This window comes from Chiloscyllium plagiosum, unplaced genomic scaffold (genome assembly GCF_037043375.1).
Source record: "Chiloscyllium plagiosum isolate Xiang-an unplaced genomic scaffold, Cpla_swu_hap1 HiC_scaffold_20, whole genome shotgun sequence".
NCBI classification, from domain to species: domain Eukaryota; kingdom Metazoa; phylum Chordata; class Chondrichthyes; order Orectolobiformes; family Hemiscylliidae; genus Chiloscyllium; species Chiloscyllium plagiosum.
The window spans coordinates 17,967,561-17,983,930 of NW_028270158.1; the positions used below are offsets into that span (position 1 = coordinate 17,967,561).

Sequence of the window (16,370 nt, forward strand, 5' to 3'; positions counted from 1 at the left end):
TTAGGGGTAAACCCTAAACACCCCCCTTCTCCAGAAAATCTCTCCAACATTGTCCTGTACATGGCAGAGGTGGAACCTGTCAAAAGGTTGTGTGCATGCATGTATGCATGTGTGTGTTCTATTTGGAGACTTCCCCCACAAATGCAGTAGCAGTCTTACTGTTGGTGTACAGTCCAGTGCCCCGGAGGGGGTGGGGACAAGGACGAGTGTCAGACAGTGGGTGGGGATGGACGGGGGTGCGGGGTTGGAGGCGGGCGGGGCAGAGTGGGATGGGACAGGCCTGGTTTGGGGGGGTGGGGGGGGGGGGGGTCTCGTGCACAGCATGCTTTTGCCTAGTCTCCTGAACAAGGAGCAGACTTCACACAAAACTCTGAGCCCCAGAGGAAATCAATTAACCAAATAATCAATTATCCAAACGAAATAGTGCCCACCCATCTTGTTCATATAATTGAGGTTCTTCTGTACACTGCATGTAAAAAAAATCCCAGGTCAAAGGTTATTTGTTTTATAATTTTCTCCTACTCAGATCCTCAAAACAAATGATTTTCCAATAAGTGACCTGCTGTATACAAAGAATTATCATGCATTCAGATCTCTCAAAACAATTTAACAATTTTATTCATTTGTAAGCGTCTAGTTGTGCTCATTGAACAATTTCCTTTATGTATTTTTCTTTATGTGACAGACAGGAACGCTACAGCTACAGTTTATAGTTGGCACATAACATTCTACATCCAGCACAGCCTCATTACATTGTTACAAATGCCAAAAGATCTTAAACACCCTGGCTTTCCATCCTGGATTCTTCCAGAAGGCAGTATATGTTAAGAATTAGGATTAATGGGCTGGTGGAATATTTGGTGTAGAGAGTGAGCACAGGCAGATGTGCTGACATTTACGAACGGTGGAAGATGGGAAGCTGGCCAGGAAAACACTGGAACAGATAAACGTGGAAGCAGAGGCATGGATGAGAGTTCAACAGAGGACAGATTGAGGCAGGCAAGGAGACAGGTAAAGTGGCACAGAAGTAGGCAGATTTAATTAATTCCTCCTACACCAACATTCCCGCCCCTAACCATATGTAAAACATAGGGGTTCCAGAATCAGAAAGGCCCATTTAATCTGTACTTTTTCCATCATGTTTGGCATTTTTCCTTCCCAAAAATGAGAATTTTCTAGATAGCATATCTAGAATGCTTAATAACCTCACTGCAGTTATGGAGTATCAGCAAAGAATGTACCCCTCAAGGTGAGTAATTTGGCTTTTGTTACATTATAAAATAATGAGAAACACAGCAACTTGTACATTTACACTGCTTTGGACAACAATTACAATTCAATCAGTATCACTTACTGCATTCATAGATCTGTTCCAATTTATCCACCGATGAAAGTGAGAAAAACTTGTAACCAGATTTGGTGCCAACAGCGAGGGACCTATTGTGAAAAAGAATGAGAGAGCACTTTCAATGGCTAACTGAAAGCAGGCCAATTTTAATCAATGGCTGCCCGAAGATAACAGCTACTGTCATCTAATTGTGCACAAGACAGGACTTATCCTACCACAGATGAGACAGGATTTTCCACATTTTACACTGTGTTCCCATATCTTAGTTCACTCTCATAGATGCCTTTGAGAATACATTAGGCTAGATATCTAGGTTAGCTTTTAGTAACTTGCTCAGAATAATGAACAAAATGTTAATTGTTTTAGTCTCTGAAAGCATGCCATTCCTGTGTAAAACTGCATAAATCTTTCCCTTTAATAATTGTGCATCACATCAGATCTTGATCTAAGGCTTCATTATGCAAACTTGCTGAACATACATATACCAACTGTAGAAATATTTCTAGCTCCTTGAAAGTTAAGCAATAAAATATCTCAAACTAAATCCCAAGACTCTTGCGTAAATAACTTTTATGCATGTTTCTTCCCCTGACTTTCTAACACTTGGGAAGTGTATTCAGACCGTCTAAAGTTTTTTAAAATACTAGACCTATTTTTTTCTATTCAACCTGTACAGAGATGGTATTAAAAACCTCTGGAGCAAGTGGGACTTGAACCTAGGCTCCTTGGTTAAGGGGTAGGCACTCTATCACTGTACCAAAGAGGGCCTAAATATTACTCATCCCTGGAGTAGGTGGGACTTGAATTGAGACACTCCTGATTCAGAGGAATGGACACCACAGTCATACCATTCTGACCTTCTAAACTGTCTTGCCAGTATAGCTCTTTAAATATCAGAAGTAGTAACAAACTTAATAAGGATCTGGCAAAAAAAATTGCATATCATCTACAGTGGGTGCAGGTACAGTTACAACATTTAAAAGACATTTGGATAAAAACACAAATAGGAAAGTTTGGAGGAATATGGGCCAAACGTAAGCAAATGGGACTTGTTTGGTTTGGTAACATGGTCGGTGCAGACTCTTTGGACCAAAAGGTCTGTTTCCATGTTGCATGAACATGCAGCATGGTGGTTTAGTGGTTAGCACTGCTGCCTCACAGCACCAGGGACAGGGGTTTGAATCCAGCCTCGAGTGACTGTGTGGAGTTTGCACATTCTCCCCGTGTCTACGTGGGTTTCCTCTGGCTGCCTTTGAGGTTTCTTCTGGGGTGCTCCTATTTCCTCACACAGTGAATTGGCCAAGCTAAATTGCTACATGTTCAGGGTTGTGTACGTTGGGTGCATGAGTCAGGGTAAAAAACGTACAGTATCAGGGAAGAGGAATAGGTGTAGGTGGGCTATTCTTCAGAGAGTTGGTGTGGACTTGTTGGACCAAAGTGCTTTTCCCACACTGTAGGGATTCTATTCTATGAAAATGACTCTACAACCAAACTAAACACACTTTACAATCTGCGTTTTCTCAAAAATAGTATGGCTCCTCCCTCAAGTTTTGAAGACAACTGGTGAAATGTGCAACATCTGCATCTAGTCAAATATGGTCAGGATTCTAGTTGCTGCCAGTTTTACAAAAGCAGATATCGGATTTGAAAGACTTCAGAAAAAGGTAAAACGGATTCCTTCATTTCATCACACTCCTTATAAACAGACTATTTCAAATGATATGAACTGCAAATACATAACACTTAAAATCAAGAACCAAGAGCTTCCTGTTTACTCCTGACAATATATAAAAGAGACTGCAGTTTTAACTGTGGAGTGTCACAACAAACTGGGAAATCCTTGTGTTTCAGTGCTTGAGAACCAAAAATTCCTACTCAAGAATGCTTTCCAGGAACCATCAATTGCAAATATGTGAATAACAGGGAATAACACAGCTCATCTGTCACTACTGTCTCCACAGTCAAAAACTTACCATTGCTTACACAAGGAAACTGCAGTGGAGACCATGGATTAGACTCAGATATAAGGAAGAGGAACTGATAGAGAAGAATATTTGCGAAAAATGAAATTCCATTTGTACAATGGTATTCAGTTTCTAAATATAATGCATTTTAAATTAAGCCTGGCCTATAAGTTAACACCAAGTGTAAATGTGAGACAGTTCTCAAAGGGGGAAAAGGGAAGTTTTACACAGTTGGTGAAGAGAGATCACAACCAGAATGAGACATACAGGGTGAGTGAGCATACAGTTCTGGGAATTTGGAGGCAATGTGGAAATTAGTGCAAAGGGGAAAGAGGTGCTTTTTGCTCACTTTTTTGGCTCATAATAAACAAGGTTGAATCCAGGATCAGGGGCTCACCAGACACATTCCTCAGATTAACTATCTCTAATTTGGTCAGGGACAGCAGGGTGTGACTACAAGCAAGGCAGGTAGAAGGATCCAGGAGGTAGTGATGAAGGAGCCTCAAAACTGTTAGACAATCTCAAGAGCTGAGATTCTTGTTCCCTGCACGGAGGATGAGCAAACTGACCACAACAGTTTGCTACAGGGAGCCATTCAAGTGATGGGAGAAAAGTGAAATGTAGTTGTAAATCGGGGATAGTATTGTCAGGGGAACAGATACTGCTCCATGGCCAGGATCAAGAATCCTGATGGCTGTGTTGCCTGCCTGGTGACAGGTTCAGGATTACTCATCTGGGCTGGAGGAACTTGAATTGGGAGGTGAAAGATCCAGTTGTTGTTGTCCACATAAGTACCAACAAGATAGGTGGAAAAAAAAGGAGTGAAATTCTGCCGAGATATTATGAACAGTTAAGGTCAAAACTAAAAAGCAGAGGCAAAAAAGGTAATAATCTCTGGATTAGCATCTGAGTCACAAGCAAATTGGCACAGGGTCAAAGTTGAAGAGATAAATGCATGGCTCAAACATTGGAGTAGGAGAAACACTTCTAATTCATTGTCCATTAGAACCAGTACTGGGGAACGAGGGAGCTGTTTGAATGGGATGTGTTCCACCTTAAATCATTAACCATAGTGTTAAAGGTTTTGATGGAGAGGAATTTCTTAAGTGTGTCCAAGACAATTTTCTGATTCAGTATGTGGATGTACCTACTAGAGAAGGTGCAAAACTAGACCTACTCTTAGGAAATACAGCAGGGCAGGTGACTGAGGTGTCAGTGGGGGAGCACTTTGGGGCCAGCGACCATAATTCTATTTGTTTTAAAATAGTGATGGAAAAGGATAGACCAGATCTAACAGTTGAAGTTCTAAATTGGAGAAAGGCCAATTTTGACAGTATTAGGCAAGAACTTTTGAAAGCTGATTGGAGGCAGATGTTCACAGGTAAAGGGACGGCTGGAAAATGGGAAGCCTTCAGAAATGAGATAATGAGAATCCAGAGAAAGTATATTCCTGTCAGGGTGAAAGGGAAGGCTGGTAAGTCTAGGGAATGCCGGATGACTAAAGAAATTGAGGGTTGGGTTAAGAAAAAGGGAGCATATGTCAGGTATAGACAGGATAGATCGAGCAAATCCTCAGAAGAGTATATTAAGAGGGAAATCAGGAGGGCAAAACAGGGACATGAGATAGCTTTGGCAAATAGAATTAAGAAGAATCCAAAGGGTATTTACAAATATATTAAGGGCAAAGGGTAACTGGGGAGAGAATAGGGCCGCTCAAAGATCAGCAAGGCGGCCTTTGTGTAGAGCCACAGAAAATGGGGGAGATACTAAATGAAAATTTTGCATCAGTATTTACTCTGGAAAAGGACATGGAAGATATAAACCATAGGGAAATAGATGGTGACATCTTGCAAAATGCCCAGATTACAGAGGAGGAAGTGCTGGATGTCTTGAAACGATTAAAAGTGGATAAATCCCCAGGACCTCATCAGGTGTACCCGAGAACTCTGTGGGAAGCTACGGAAGTGATTGCTGGGCCTCTTGCTGAGATATTTGTATCATCATTAGTCACAGGTGAGGTGCCAGAAAACTGGAGGTTGGCAAACGTGGTACCATTGTTTAAGAAGGGCGGTAAAGACAAGCCAGAGAACTATAGACCAGTGAGCCTGACTTCGGTGGTGGGCATGTTGTTGGAGGGAATCCTGAGGGACAGGATGTACATGTATTTGGAAAGGCAAGGACTGATTCGGGATAGTCAACATTTGGTTTTGTGAGTGGGAAATCATGTCTCACAAACTTGATTGAGTTTTTTGAAGAAGTAACAAAGAAGATTGATGAGGACAGAGCAGTAGATGTGATCTATATGGACTTCAGTAAGGCGTTCGACAAGGTTCCCCATTGGAGACTGATTAGCAAGGTTAGATCTCATGGAATACAGGGAGAATTAGCCATTTGGATACAGAACTGGCTCAAAAGGTAGAAGACAGAGGGTGGTGGTGGAGGGTTGTTTTTCAGACTGGAGGCCTGTGTCTAGTGGAGTGCCATAAGGATCAGTACTGGGCCCTCTACTTTTTGTCATTTACATAAATGATTTGGATGTGAGCATAACAGGTACAGTTAGTAAGTTTGCAGATGACACCAAAATTGGAGGTGTAGTGGACAGCAAAGAGGGTTACCTCAGATTACAACAGGATCTGGACCAGATGGGCCAATGGGCTGCAAAGTGGCAGATGGAGTTTAGTTCAGATAAATACGAGGTGCTGCTTTTTGGGAAAGCAAATCTTAGCAGGACTTATACACTTAATGGTAAGGTCTGGGGAGTGTTGCTGAACAAAGGGACCTTGGAATGCAGGTTCATAGCTCCTTGAAAGCGGAGTTGCAGGTAGATAGGATAGTGAAGAAGGCGTTTGGTATGTTTTCCTTTATTGGTCAGAGTATTGAGTACAGGAGTTGGGAGGTCATGTTGCGGCTGTACAGGACATTGGTTAGGCCACTGTTGGAACATTGCATGCAATTCTGGTCTCTTTCCTACCGGAAAGATGTTGTGAAACATGAAAGGGTTCAGAAAAGATTTACAAGGATGTTGCCAGGCTTGGAGAATCTGAGCTATAGGGAGAGGCTGAACAGGCTGGGGCTGTTTTCCCTGGAGCATCAGAGGCTGAGGGGTGACCTTATAGGGGTTTACAAAATTATGAGGGGCATGGAAAGGATAAATAGACAGTCTTTTCCCTGGGGTGGGGGAGTCCAGAACTAGAGGGCATAGGTTTAAGGTGAGAGGGGAAAGATATAAAAGAGACCTAAGGGGCAACTTTTTTACGCAGAGGGTAGTACGTGTATGGAATGAGCTGCCAGAGGATGTGGAGGAGGCTGGTACAGTTGCAACATTTAAGAGGCATTTGGATGTGTATATGAATAGGAAGGGTTTGGAGGGATATGTGCTGGGTGCTGGCAGGTGGGACTAGATTGGGTGTGATATCTGGTCGGCATGGACGGGTTGGACCGAAGAGTCTCTGTTTCTGTGCTGTACATCTCTATGACTCTATTCTGGGACCTGGCAAATCACATAACTAGGGCAATGAAGAGGGCTTTAAACTTAAAAGGAGGCCTTGTCAGGAAGAAGTGAAACTAATAGCAAGAAGTAACAGTGTCAGAAGGCAGTGATCCTGAGTGAGCAGAGTTCAACTACTACAAAGAAATACCTTGATGGGAGTTGTGTACAAACCTCCTGGCAGCAATCAGGATTTGGGGATGAAAATAAATCAGGAGAATGAAAATACATGTAAGAAAGTACAACAATCATGAGAGTCTTCAACATACAGGTGTACTGGGAAAACCAGGCTAGTAGCAGAGCTCTAGGAAAGGTATTTATGGAACATCTAGGAGAATGGAGGGATTTGTCGTAGAGCCCATGAGGGAACAGGCAATTCTGGATTTGATGATGTGTAATGAGGCAGTTTAAGGTGAAGGAACTGCTTGTTTTGTTTTGGGGTGGGGGGGGTGGCCGTAATGATAACATGATAGAATTCACCCTGCAGTTTGAGATGGAGAAGACTGAATCAGATGAAACAATATTAGAATTCAGCAACAGTTGCACAGACATGAAGGAGGAGCTGTTCAGAATAGACTGGGGAAGGGAAGCTGAGCAGGGAAGATAGCACAGCAGCAATGGCAGGAGTTTCTGGGGGTAATTCAGGAGGCACAGCAGAAATTCATCTTAAGGAAGCAGCAGTATATTAAGGGCTGGATGAGGTAACTACAGCTGACAATGATAATAATTGACAGCAGAGAAGCATACAATGTGGTGAAAATGATTAGGAAGTTTTGAAACTGAGCAAAGGATTACTACTAAGACAATGGGACTGGGGGGGGGGGGGGGGAGAGAGAAATGAAATTAGTGTAAGTTGACTAATATTACTGGAATTTCAAGAATGTCAGGTGGGCAGATGTGAGTATAGTTGACATCACTAAGAGAAGGTAATGGGAAGCTGAAAATGGTCTGAAGGTGGACAAATCACCTGGACCAGATGGGCTACACCTAAGAGTTTTGAAGGAGATAGCTGAGAAGATTGTAGAGATACTAATCCAAGAGTGATATATGTACAGTACGGAAACAGACCCTTTGGTCCAGCTCATTCATGCTGACTAGATACCCTAAATTAATACACTCCTATTTGCTAGTACTTGGCCCATTTCTGTCTAAACCCTCCCTATTCACATACCCATCCAGGTATCTTTTAAATGCTCTAATTGTACCATTCTCCACCACTTTCTCTGGCAGCTCATTCCATACTCTGCATAAAAACGTTGCCCTTTCGACTCTTAAATCTTTCCCCCTCTCACCTCAAACCAATGCCTTCTAGTTCTGGACTCCCCCAGCCCAGGGAAAAAGACCTTGTCTATTTACCCTATCCACGCCCTTCTGATTTTATAAACCTCTATAAAAGGTCACTACTCAGCCTCTGGTGCTCCAGGGAAAACAGCCCCAGCCTATTCAGCCTCTCCCTATAGCTCAAATACTCCAACCCTGGCAACATCCTTGAAAGGATTCAGAAAAGATTTAAAAGGGTCTCAACATTTTTCTTATAGCAAGGAGATCAGAATTGCATACAATATTCTAAAAAGTGACCTTACCAATGTCCTGTACAGCCACAACATGACCTCCCAACTCCTATACTCAATGCTCTGAACAACAAAGTATACCAAACGCTGTCTTCACTATCCTGTTTACTTGCACTTTCAAGGAAATAGGAACCTGCACTCCAGGGTCCCTGTTCAGAAACATTCCCCAGGACCTTACCTTCAGTATATAAGTCTTGCCCTGATTTGCCTTTCCAAAATGCAACACTTCACATTTATCTAAATTACAACCCTGGCGATCTTTCAGGAATCACTGGACTCAGGGAGGGTCTTAGAGAACTTGAAAATGGCTAATGTAAGACTCCTGTTTAAAAGGGAGGGAGGGAGGCAGAAGACAGAAAACTACAGGCAAGTTGGCTGGACCTCAGTCGTTGTTAAGTATCGAGGGTGAGATTGTGGAGTACTTGAAAGTGCATGGCAAGAATTGAATCAGCAAGGCTTCATCAAGGGAAGGTCATGTCTGACACATGTTAATATTCTTTGAGGTGGTAATGAGCAAGTTTGACAAAGGATAGCCAGTGAATGTGATAATATTTAGATTTTTAGAAGGCCTTTGACAAGGTGCCACACAGGAAGCTGCAAAATAAGATACAGCCCATGTTGTTGGAGGGAAGGTACTGGATAGAGGAACATCTGACGGCCATAAGACAGAGGCAGGATAAAAGGGATCTTTTTCAGAATGGCAACCAGTGACTAGTGGAGTGAACAGAGGTCAGTGTTAGGACCACAACTCCTCACGTTATACATTAATGTTAAGGACAAAGAAACTGAGTGCATTGTTGCTAAGTTTGCAAATGACACAAAGGTTGATGGAGGGACAGGCCTACAGAAAGACAGGCTAGAAGAGTGAACAAAAAGTGGCAGATGGAATACAAATGTGGGAAAGTATGAGGTTATGCGTTTTGGCAGAAAGGATAGAGTCAGTGACTATTTTTTAAATGAGGAAAGGCTTCAGAAATCTGAAGCACAAGAGGGACTTCAGATTCCAAGTTCAGGATTCTCTTAAGGCTAACATGCAGGTTCTTTGGTGTGTAGAAAACCTAATACAACGTCAGCATTCATTTCAAGAGGTCAAAATGCAAGAGCAATTTTGTACTACTGAGGCTGTAGAAGGCTCAGCTCAGATCCCATTTGGAATACTGAGCAGTTTGGGCCTCATATCTAAGGAAGGAATTTGCTGGCATGCGAGGGGGTCCAGAGGAAGTTTACAAGAATAATCCTTGGGATGAAGAGCTTGTCATATGAGCAGCAGTTGAGGACTTTGGGTCTGTACTCAATGGAGTTTGGATGAGTGGGGGTGGGTGGGTCAGAGAACATTGAAGCTTACTGAATACGGAGGGGCCCGAATAGAATGGACACAGAGAAGGCATTTCCACTCAAAGAGACTTGGACCTGAAAGAACAGTCTCAGAGTGAAGGAACAAATATTTAGAACTGAGATGAGGAGGAATTTCTTCAGCCAAAAGGTGGTTAATCTATGGAAAGCATTGCCACAGAGAGCTGTGGAGGCCAAGTGATTGAGTGTATTTAAGACAGAGATGGATAGGTTTTTGACTGATGGGGAGAAAACAGAAAAATGTTTTTGAGAAACATATCAGCCATGATAGAATAGCAGAGCAGCCTCGATGGGCTGAATTGCCTAATTCTACCCAGATATCTTATGGAAAGATTGGGTGAAAAACATATTGATTCCCAATGCTAGGAATTTTCATCTTTCTGACTCTTAAGAGTTTAGTTACACATCATAAAGGCAAAACGACTTATAATAAGTGATATAGGTTTCAAGAAAAACAGACAGATATGACCCTACTTGGCTAGCTTCTACAAAAGAATCTGGAAAGATTGGCTTGCGTATTGCTGTTGATGATCCAGGGCCTGTATATCAGAATCAGACAGAAATACAACAATATACAAGGAGAGATAACGCCACAGAGGAAGAAAATATAGATTAGAACAGGGACTACCATACATACTCATGTATAGGTCAAATTTTGAAGACAGTTTTTTTTAAAAGCTGAAATTAGAGGGTCGACTAATACACGGGCACAAGTTTTGAGGGGCTGAAATTCATGCTGCACTTTTTAATGATATTAACTTTTGGATGTATAGTGAACAAAGTGTGATAAGACTTAGTAACGGTCTGAATGAAAGAATGAATCAAAACGTTCTGTTAGCAAACCAAGTGCGATAAATATGAATGAATGAATAGAGATGTGAGATAATAAAGAGCAATGAATAGAATTACCAGTATGAATGAAAGATTGCAATTTAATGCGATATAGTAGGGTCGACTTATATACGAGATATGGAAAATACAAGATTTTTTGACCAAAATCAGGGTTTTCTTGTACACTAGATCGACCTTTACATGAGTATATATGGTAGTTTGTTAGAATCTTGTGATTCCTTCAGGAGACATCAAGTAACTGACTATTAATGGGTTCCCATAAGAATATTTTGGTTTAACATCGATAATCCCATGAAACTAGTTGAAAAGGAGCAAAAGGTTATCCTGGATAGTACTGTTTCGCCGTGACCCCAAAGCTTTAAAACAGCTGCAGAATTTGCTGATTTAACTAAAATAACTACATGTCCAGAGTTCTGAAATATCAACAATTATCATGCTTTACAATTCCAAGTGTTGACTCCAAGCAATGCTTTATTGTATTCATACGTTACTTTATCAAGGTTGGTCAATTTTAACAAAAATACAAATGAAAACTTATGATCCCAAGGAAAAGTGGCACCAAGTTTTACAACATCAGACAGGAAAATAAAAAGGTAAGCAGCAGGTTAGCATGTGTGCAGGAGGGTTTAAGTTCAAGGCAGACTATGAAAGGAAGGAATAACTCACGAGATATCATTAGAGATGGTTGAAATCATGAGGGTAAGAAATCTAGTATAAAGGAGAGATATTAAAGGGTTACTTTGCTCTGCAGACCCACAGGAAATTGGATGCCCCAGGGGTAGGGCGGTATGCCTCTGTCTTAGGGTGGTACGTCGGTCTTCCAGGTAGAATGTTAAGGGATTTACATTCACATCTCTTGCCATTCAGCCATTTGCATGGTCATTTCCTAGCTTTTCAGAGTAGAAGAATTTACAGTATCATCCCCTATTCGGAATTAATAAGAACATTGCAACTAAAATTGTGACTACTCCCTGCAGTTAAACAATACAATTTACATCAGGTCTTGCCATTAAGGAATGATTTAATCACATTATCTCTGGAAATAATGTGATCACTACATTGTGTCTTGAGTAATGTGACTGTGGCTGGGGGTTGTCTTGTAGGCATTACTGACTGATCTAAAGATTTTGTATAAAGGAAGGACTGTTCCTTTGTTCAGACAGCTTGTCTTGACACGCTTCACAGGCATAGCGATGTGTTAAGTGATCCTCCAAAGCCTGTATTTGCTTAATAAATTTTAACTGTTCACAGAAATTGGCGTATTGCAGTTGCATCAAGTGTGTAAGAATCTCAAGAGAAAGAAACTAACATTGGCAATTTACCTGAATGCTCGTAGCATTCATTAACAAGATTGATGAGTTAACAGCACAAATCATCACAATTGAATAGGATTTGGTAGCCATGATGGAGACATGGTTATAGGATGGTCATGACTGGAGTTAAATATCCAGGTGTACCAGACTATTCAGAAGGAAAGATAGGAAAGTAGTCACCAAATAATAACATCAAACTGGGGCAGGCAATAAACAAAGAAATAACTAATGCCTGTAAAATGGTATAGCAATTATCACGGGGGTTTTTAATCTACATGTAGGTTGGTCGAACCAGCTCGGTCAGGGTTGCCTTGAGGTAGAGTTTGTTGAGTGTATCCGTGATAGTTTTCTTGAACAGTACGTAATGGAACCGACAAGGGAGCAAGTTGTCCTAGAGCTGGTCCTGTGTAATGAGACAGGAATAATTAATGATAGCGAGGGATCCTCTTGGAAGGAGTAATCACAGTATGGTTGAATTTAGAATACAGATGGAGAATGTGAAGATACAACCCAATAACAGGGTCCTGAGAGTGAACAAGGGGAACTACAATAGAATGAGGGAGGACTGGGCTAAAGTAGACTGGAAACAAAGATTTTCTGGTGGGACAGTTGACAAGCAGTGAAGGACTTTCAAAGTGCTCAGCAAAAATATATTCCAGTGAAAAGGATGGACTGTTTAAAAAAAGGGGTAATCTGCCACAGGTGTCTAAGGAAATAAGGGAGGCTATCAAATTGAGAGAGAAGGCCAAAACAGCATGAAACTAGAAGACTGAAAAAACCTTCAAGGTCATAAGAAAGCCACAAAAAGAGCTATAAAGCAAAGAAAGATAGAACATGAGCAAAAACTAGCACAGAATACCAAGACAGACAGCAAAAGTTTATATAAATATATAAAACAAAAGAGAGAGGCTAGAGGATGAGAAGAAGAATTTAGTTATGGAATATGATGAATGGCCAAGGCATTGAACAGGTATTTTGTGTCAGTCTTCACAGTGGAGGACACTAATAACATGCCAGTATTTGACAAAGAGATGAAAGAAGGTGAGGACCTGGAAACAATTACTGCAGAAGATGTAGTATTGGACAAGCTAATGGAGATAAGGATTGATAAGTCTCCTAGCCCTGATGGAATGCATCCCAAAGCACTAAAAGAGATGGCAGGAGAAATAGCAGGTACACCGGCCGTAATTTTCCAAAATTCACTGGATTCTGGGGTAGTCCCAACAGATCACAAAACAGCAAAAGTGACGCCACTGTATAAAAAAGGTAGACAAAACTGAGAAATAATAGACTGGTTAGCTTAACCTGTGCAGTAGGAAAGATGCTTGAGTCTATTATCAATGAAGAAACAGCAAGGCATCTAGATAGAAATTGTCCTGTTGGACAAAAGCAGTACGAGTTCATGAAAGGCAGGTCATGCTTGACAGATCTTTTGGAATTCTATGAAGACATTACGAGCAAGGTGGACAATGGGACCCAGTAGATGCGGTGTATCTAGATTTCCAAAGGCCTTCGACAAAGTGCCGCACAAGAGGCTGCTGCATAAGATAAGGATGTGTGACGTTAGGGGTAGAATATCAGCGTGGATAGAGGATTTGTTGACTAACAGGATGCAAAGAGTGGGGATAAATCAATGCTATTCTAGCTGGCAATCAGCTAGTGGTGTGCCTGAGGGATCAGTGTTGGGACCGCAATTATTTACAATTTATATAGATAATTTGATGTTGGGGACCATGTGTAGGGTGTCAAAGTTTGCAGATGACACCAAGATGAGTGGCAAAGCAAAGTGTGCAGAGAACTGTGAAATTTTGAAGAGGAACGTAGATACATTGAGTGAATGACAAAGGTCTGACACATGGAATACAATGTAAATAAATGTGAAGTTATCCATTTTGGTAGCAGTAATAGCGAAAAGGATTATTACTTTTATGGTAAAAGTTGCAGCATGCTGCTATGCAGAGGGACCTGGGTGTCCTTGTGCATGAATCACAAAAAGTTAGTATGCAGGTACAAGTAATTAGGAAGGCAAATGGAATTTTGTCCTTCAATGCTAAAGGGATTGAGTTTAAAAACAGAGAGATTATGTTGCAGCTATATAAGATACTGGTGAGGCCACGCCTGGAGTACTGTGTGCAGTTTAGGTCTCCTTAGTTGAGAAAGGATGTGGTAGCACTGGAGGGGATGCAGAGGAGTTTCACGAGGTTGATTCCAGAGTTGAGGGGGTTGGTTTATGAATAGAAACTGAGTAGATTGTGATTATATTCATTGACATTAGGAAGATTGAGAGGGGATCTTACAGAAGCATATAAAATTATGAAGGGAATAATTAAAATTGAAGTAGAGAGGATGTTTCCATTGGAAAGTGAGGCTAGGACAAGAGGGTACAGCCTCAAGATTAGAGGGAGCAAATTTAGGACTGAATCAAGAAGGAACTTTTTCACCCAGAGAGTCATTAATCTATGGAATTCCTTGCCCAGTGAAGTAGCTCAATAAACATTTTTAAAGCTAAATATTTTTCTGAACAATAAAGGAATTAAGGAATACAATAAGAGTGTGGATCGATGGATCTCAATCCACAAAAAGATCAACCATGATCTTATTGAATGGCAGAGCAGGCTCGAAGGGCCAAACAACCTACTCCTGCTCCTATTTCTTATGTAGGAAACCTGGCCTAGAGAAATGAATAATTACAGGGCAAAAATAAAAACCAGCACAGGAGTATGGTCAAATCTGTAAGACTGCAACTAAACACCAGAATATTTTCTTTTAAATGTTTAAGAAATCAGTACAGAAGGTGAAATACCTTTAAGAAAATAAAACTATACATAGTCGATACATCTCCTACAGAAATGAATCAAAAAGCTGAGGTGCTGGGGTGAGGGGAAGACAGACATAGAATACACACATCACTGGAAGGGCCTTGAGTAGTGGAACCAAAAGCAAGATTTGGACAAGTACAGACTTGTCAATCCCAGGAATACATAACGATATTTATGTTCATTTTTACACAGTGGTGAGAAGCACCAGGATGATGCGACTTGTCAGACAAAAATAAAATATGCAGGAGGCCAGCTAGTAACCAACACGTGTTCATATTCCTTCATTAAATTCCAGCATGGCCTCAAAATATAGGATAAATCTAAACAACAGAAAGATGAATACTTGATCCTTGAACCAAGCTTATCAAGTAAAAAGACTCAAATAAGTCCAGAGTATTCATTCCTGTGACTTGGAAAGAAGTTCAGAGTCTAGAGATGTACAGTACGGAGACAGACCCTTCGGTCCAACTCGCCCATGGTGACCAGATATCCTAAATTAATCTAGTCCCATTTGCTAGCATGTGGCCGATATCCCTCTCAACCCTTCCTATTCACGTACCCATCCAGATGCCTTTTAAAATGCTGCAATTGAATCAGCGTCCACAACTGACAGCTCATTCTATACACACCCCACCCTCTGTGATAAAGTTACCACTCAAGTCACTTTTAAATCTTTCCCCTCTCACCTTAACCCTTTCTCTCTCTCTCTCCCCCCCCAACCCAGGGAAATAATCTTGTCTATTTAGCCTCAACAGGCCCCTCATGATTTCATAAACCTCTATAAGGTCACCCCTCCAGGGAAAACAGACCCAGTCTAGTCAGCTTCTCCTTATAGCTCAAACCTGCCAACTCTGGCAACATCCTTGTAAATCTTTTCTGACCCCTTTCAAATTTCACAACATCGTTCAGATATTCAATATTCCAAAAAGTGGCCTAACCAATGTTCTATGCAGCTGCAACATTACCGCCCAACTCCTATACTCGATGCTCTGACCAATAAAGAAAAGCATACCAAACACTGCCTTCACTATCAAATCTACCTGCGACTCCACTTTCAAGAAGTTATGAACATGCACTCCAGCAACACTGCTCAGGACCTTATCATTAAGTGTACAAGCCCTGCCCTGATTTGCCTTTCCAAAATGCAGCACCTCACATTTATCTAAATTAAACTGCATTCGCCACTCCTCAGCCCATTGGTCCATCTGATCAAGATGCCACTGTACTTTGAGGTAACCTTCGCACTAAGTCAGTGAGACACTGTTTCCCATGCACAAAGCCATGTTGACTATCCCTAAACAGTCCTTGCCTTTCCAAATACATGTAAATCCTGTCCCTCAGGATTCCCTCCAACATCTTGCCCACCAAAGTCAGGCTCACTGGTCTATAATCCTTACCACTTTTCTTAAATAGTGGCACCATGTAAGCCAACCTCCAGTCTTCTAACACCTCACCTGTGACTATCGATGATCCAAATATCTCCACACAGGGCCCAGCAATCACATCCCTAGCAGCCCAAAGAGTTCTAGAGTAAACCTGATCAGGTCCCACGGAATTATCCGCCTTCAAGCGTTTTACGACATTCAGCACGTTCTCCTCTGTAATATGGACATTTTTCAACATGTCACTGTCTATTTCCCCACATTCTATATTCGCCATGTCC

General features: G+C 41.4%; 1 protein-coding gene across 1 annotated transcript in view; it reads right to left on the reverse strand.

Annotated features, from left to right (window-relative positions):
• wipi2 (WD repeat domain, phosphoinositide interacting 2) overlaps positions 1-16,370 on the reverse strand; it is a 74,841-nt gene that overhangs the window by 41,664 nt on the left and 16,807 nt on the right. Inside the window, exon 2 of the mRNA XM_043711917.2 lies at positions 1,355-1,437. Coding sequence (XP_043567852.1) covers positions 1,355-1,437 — 83 coding nt within the window. The remainder of the gene's footprint in view (positions 1-1,354; positions 1,438-16,370) is intronic.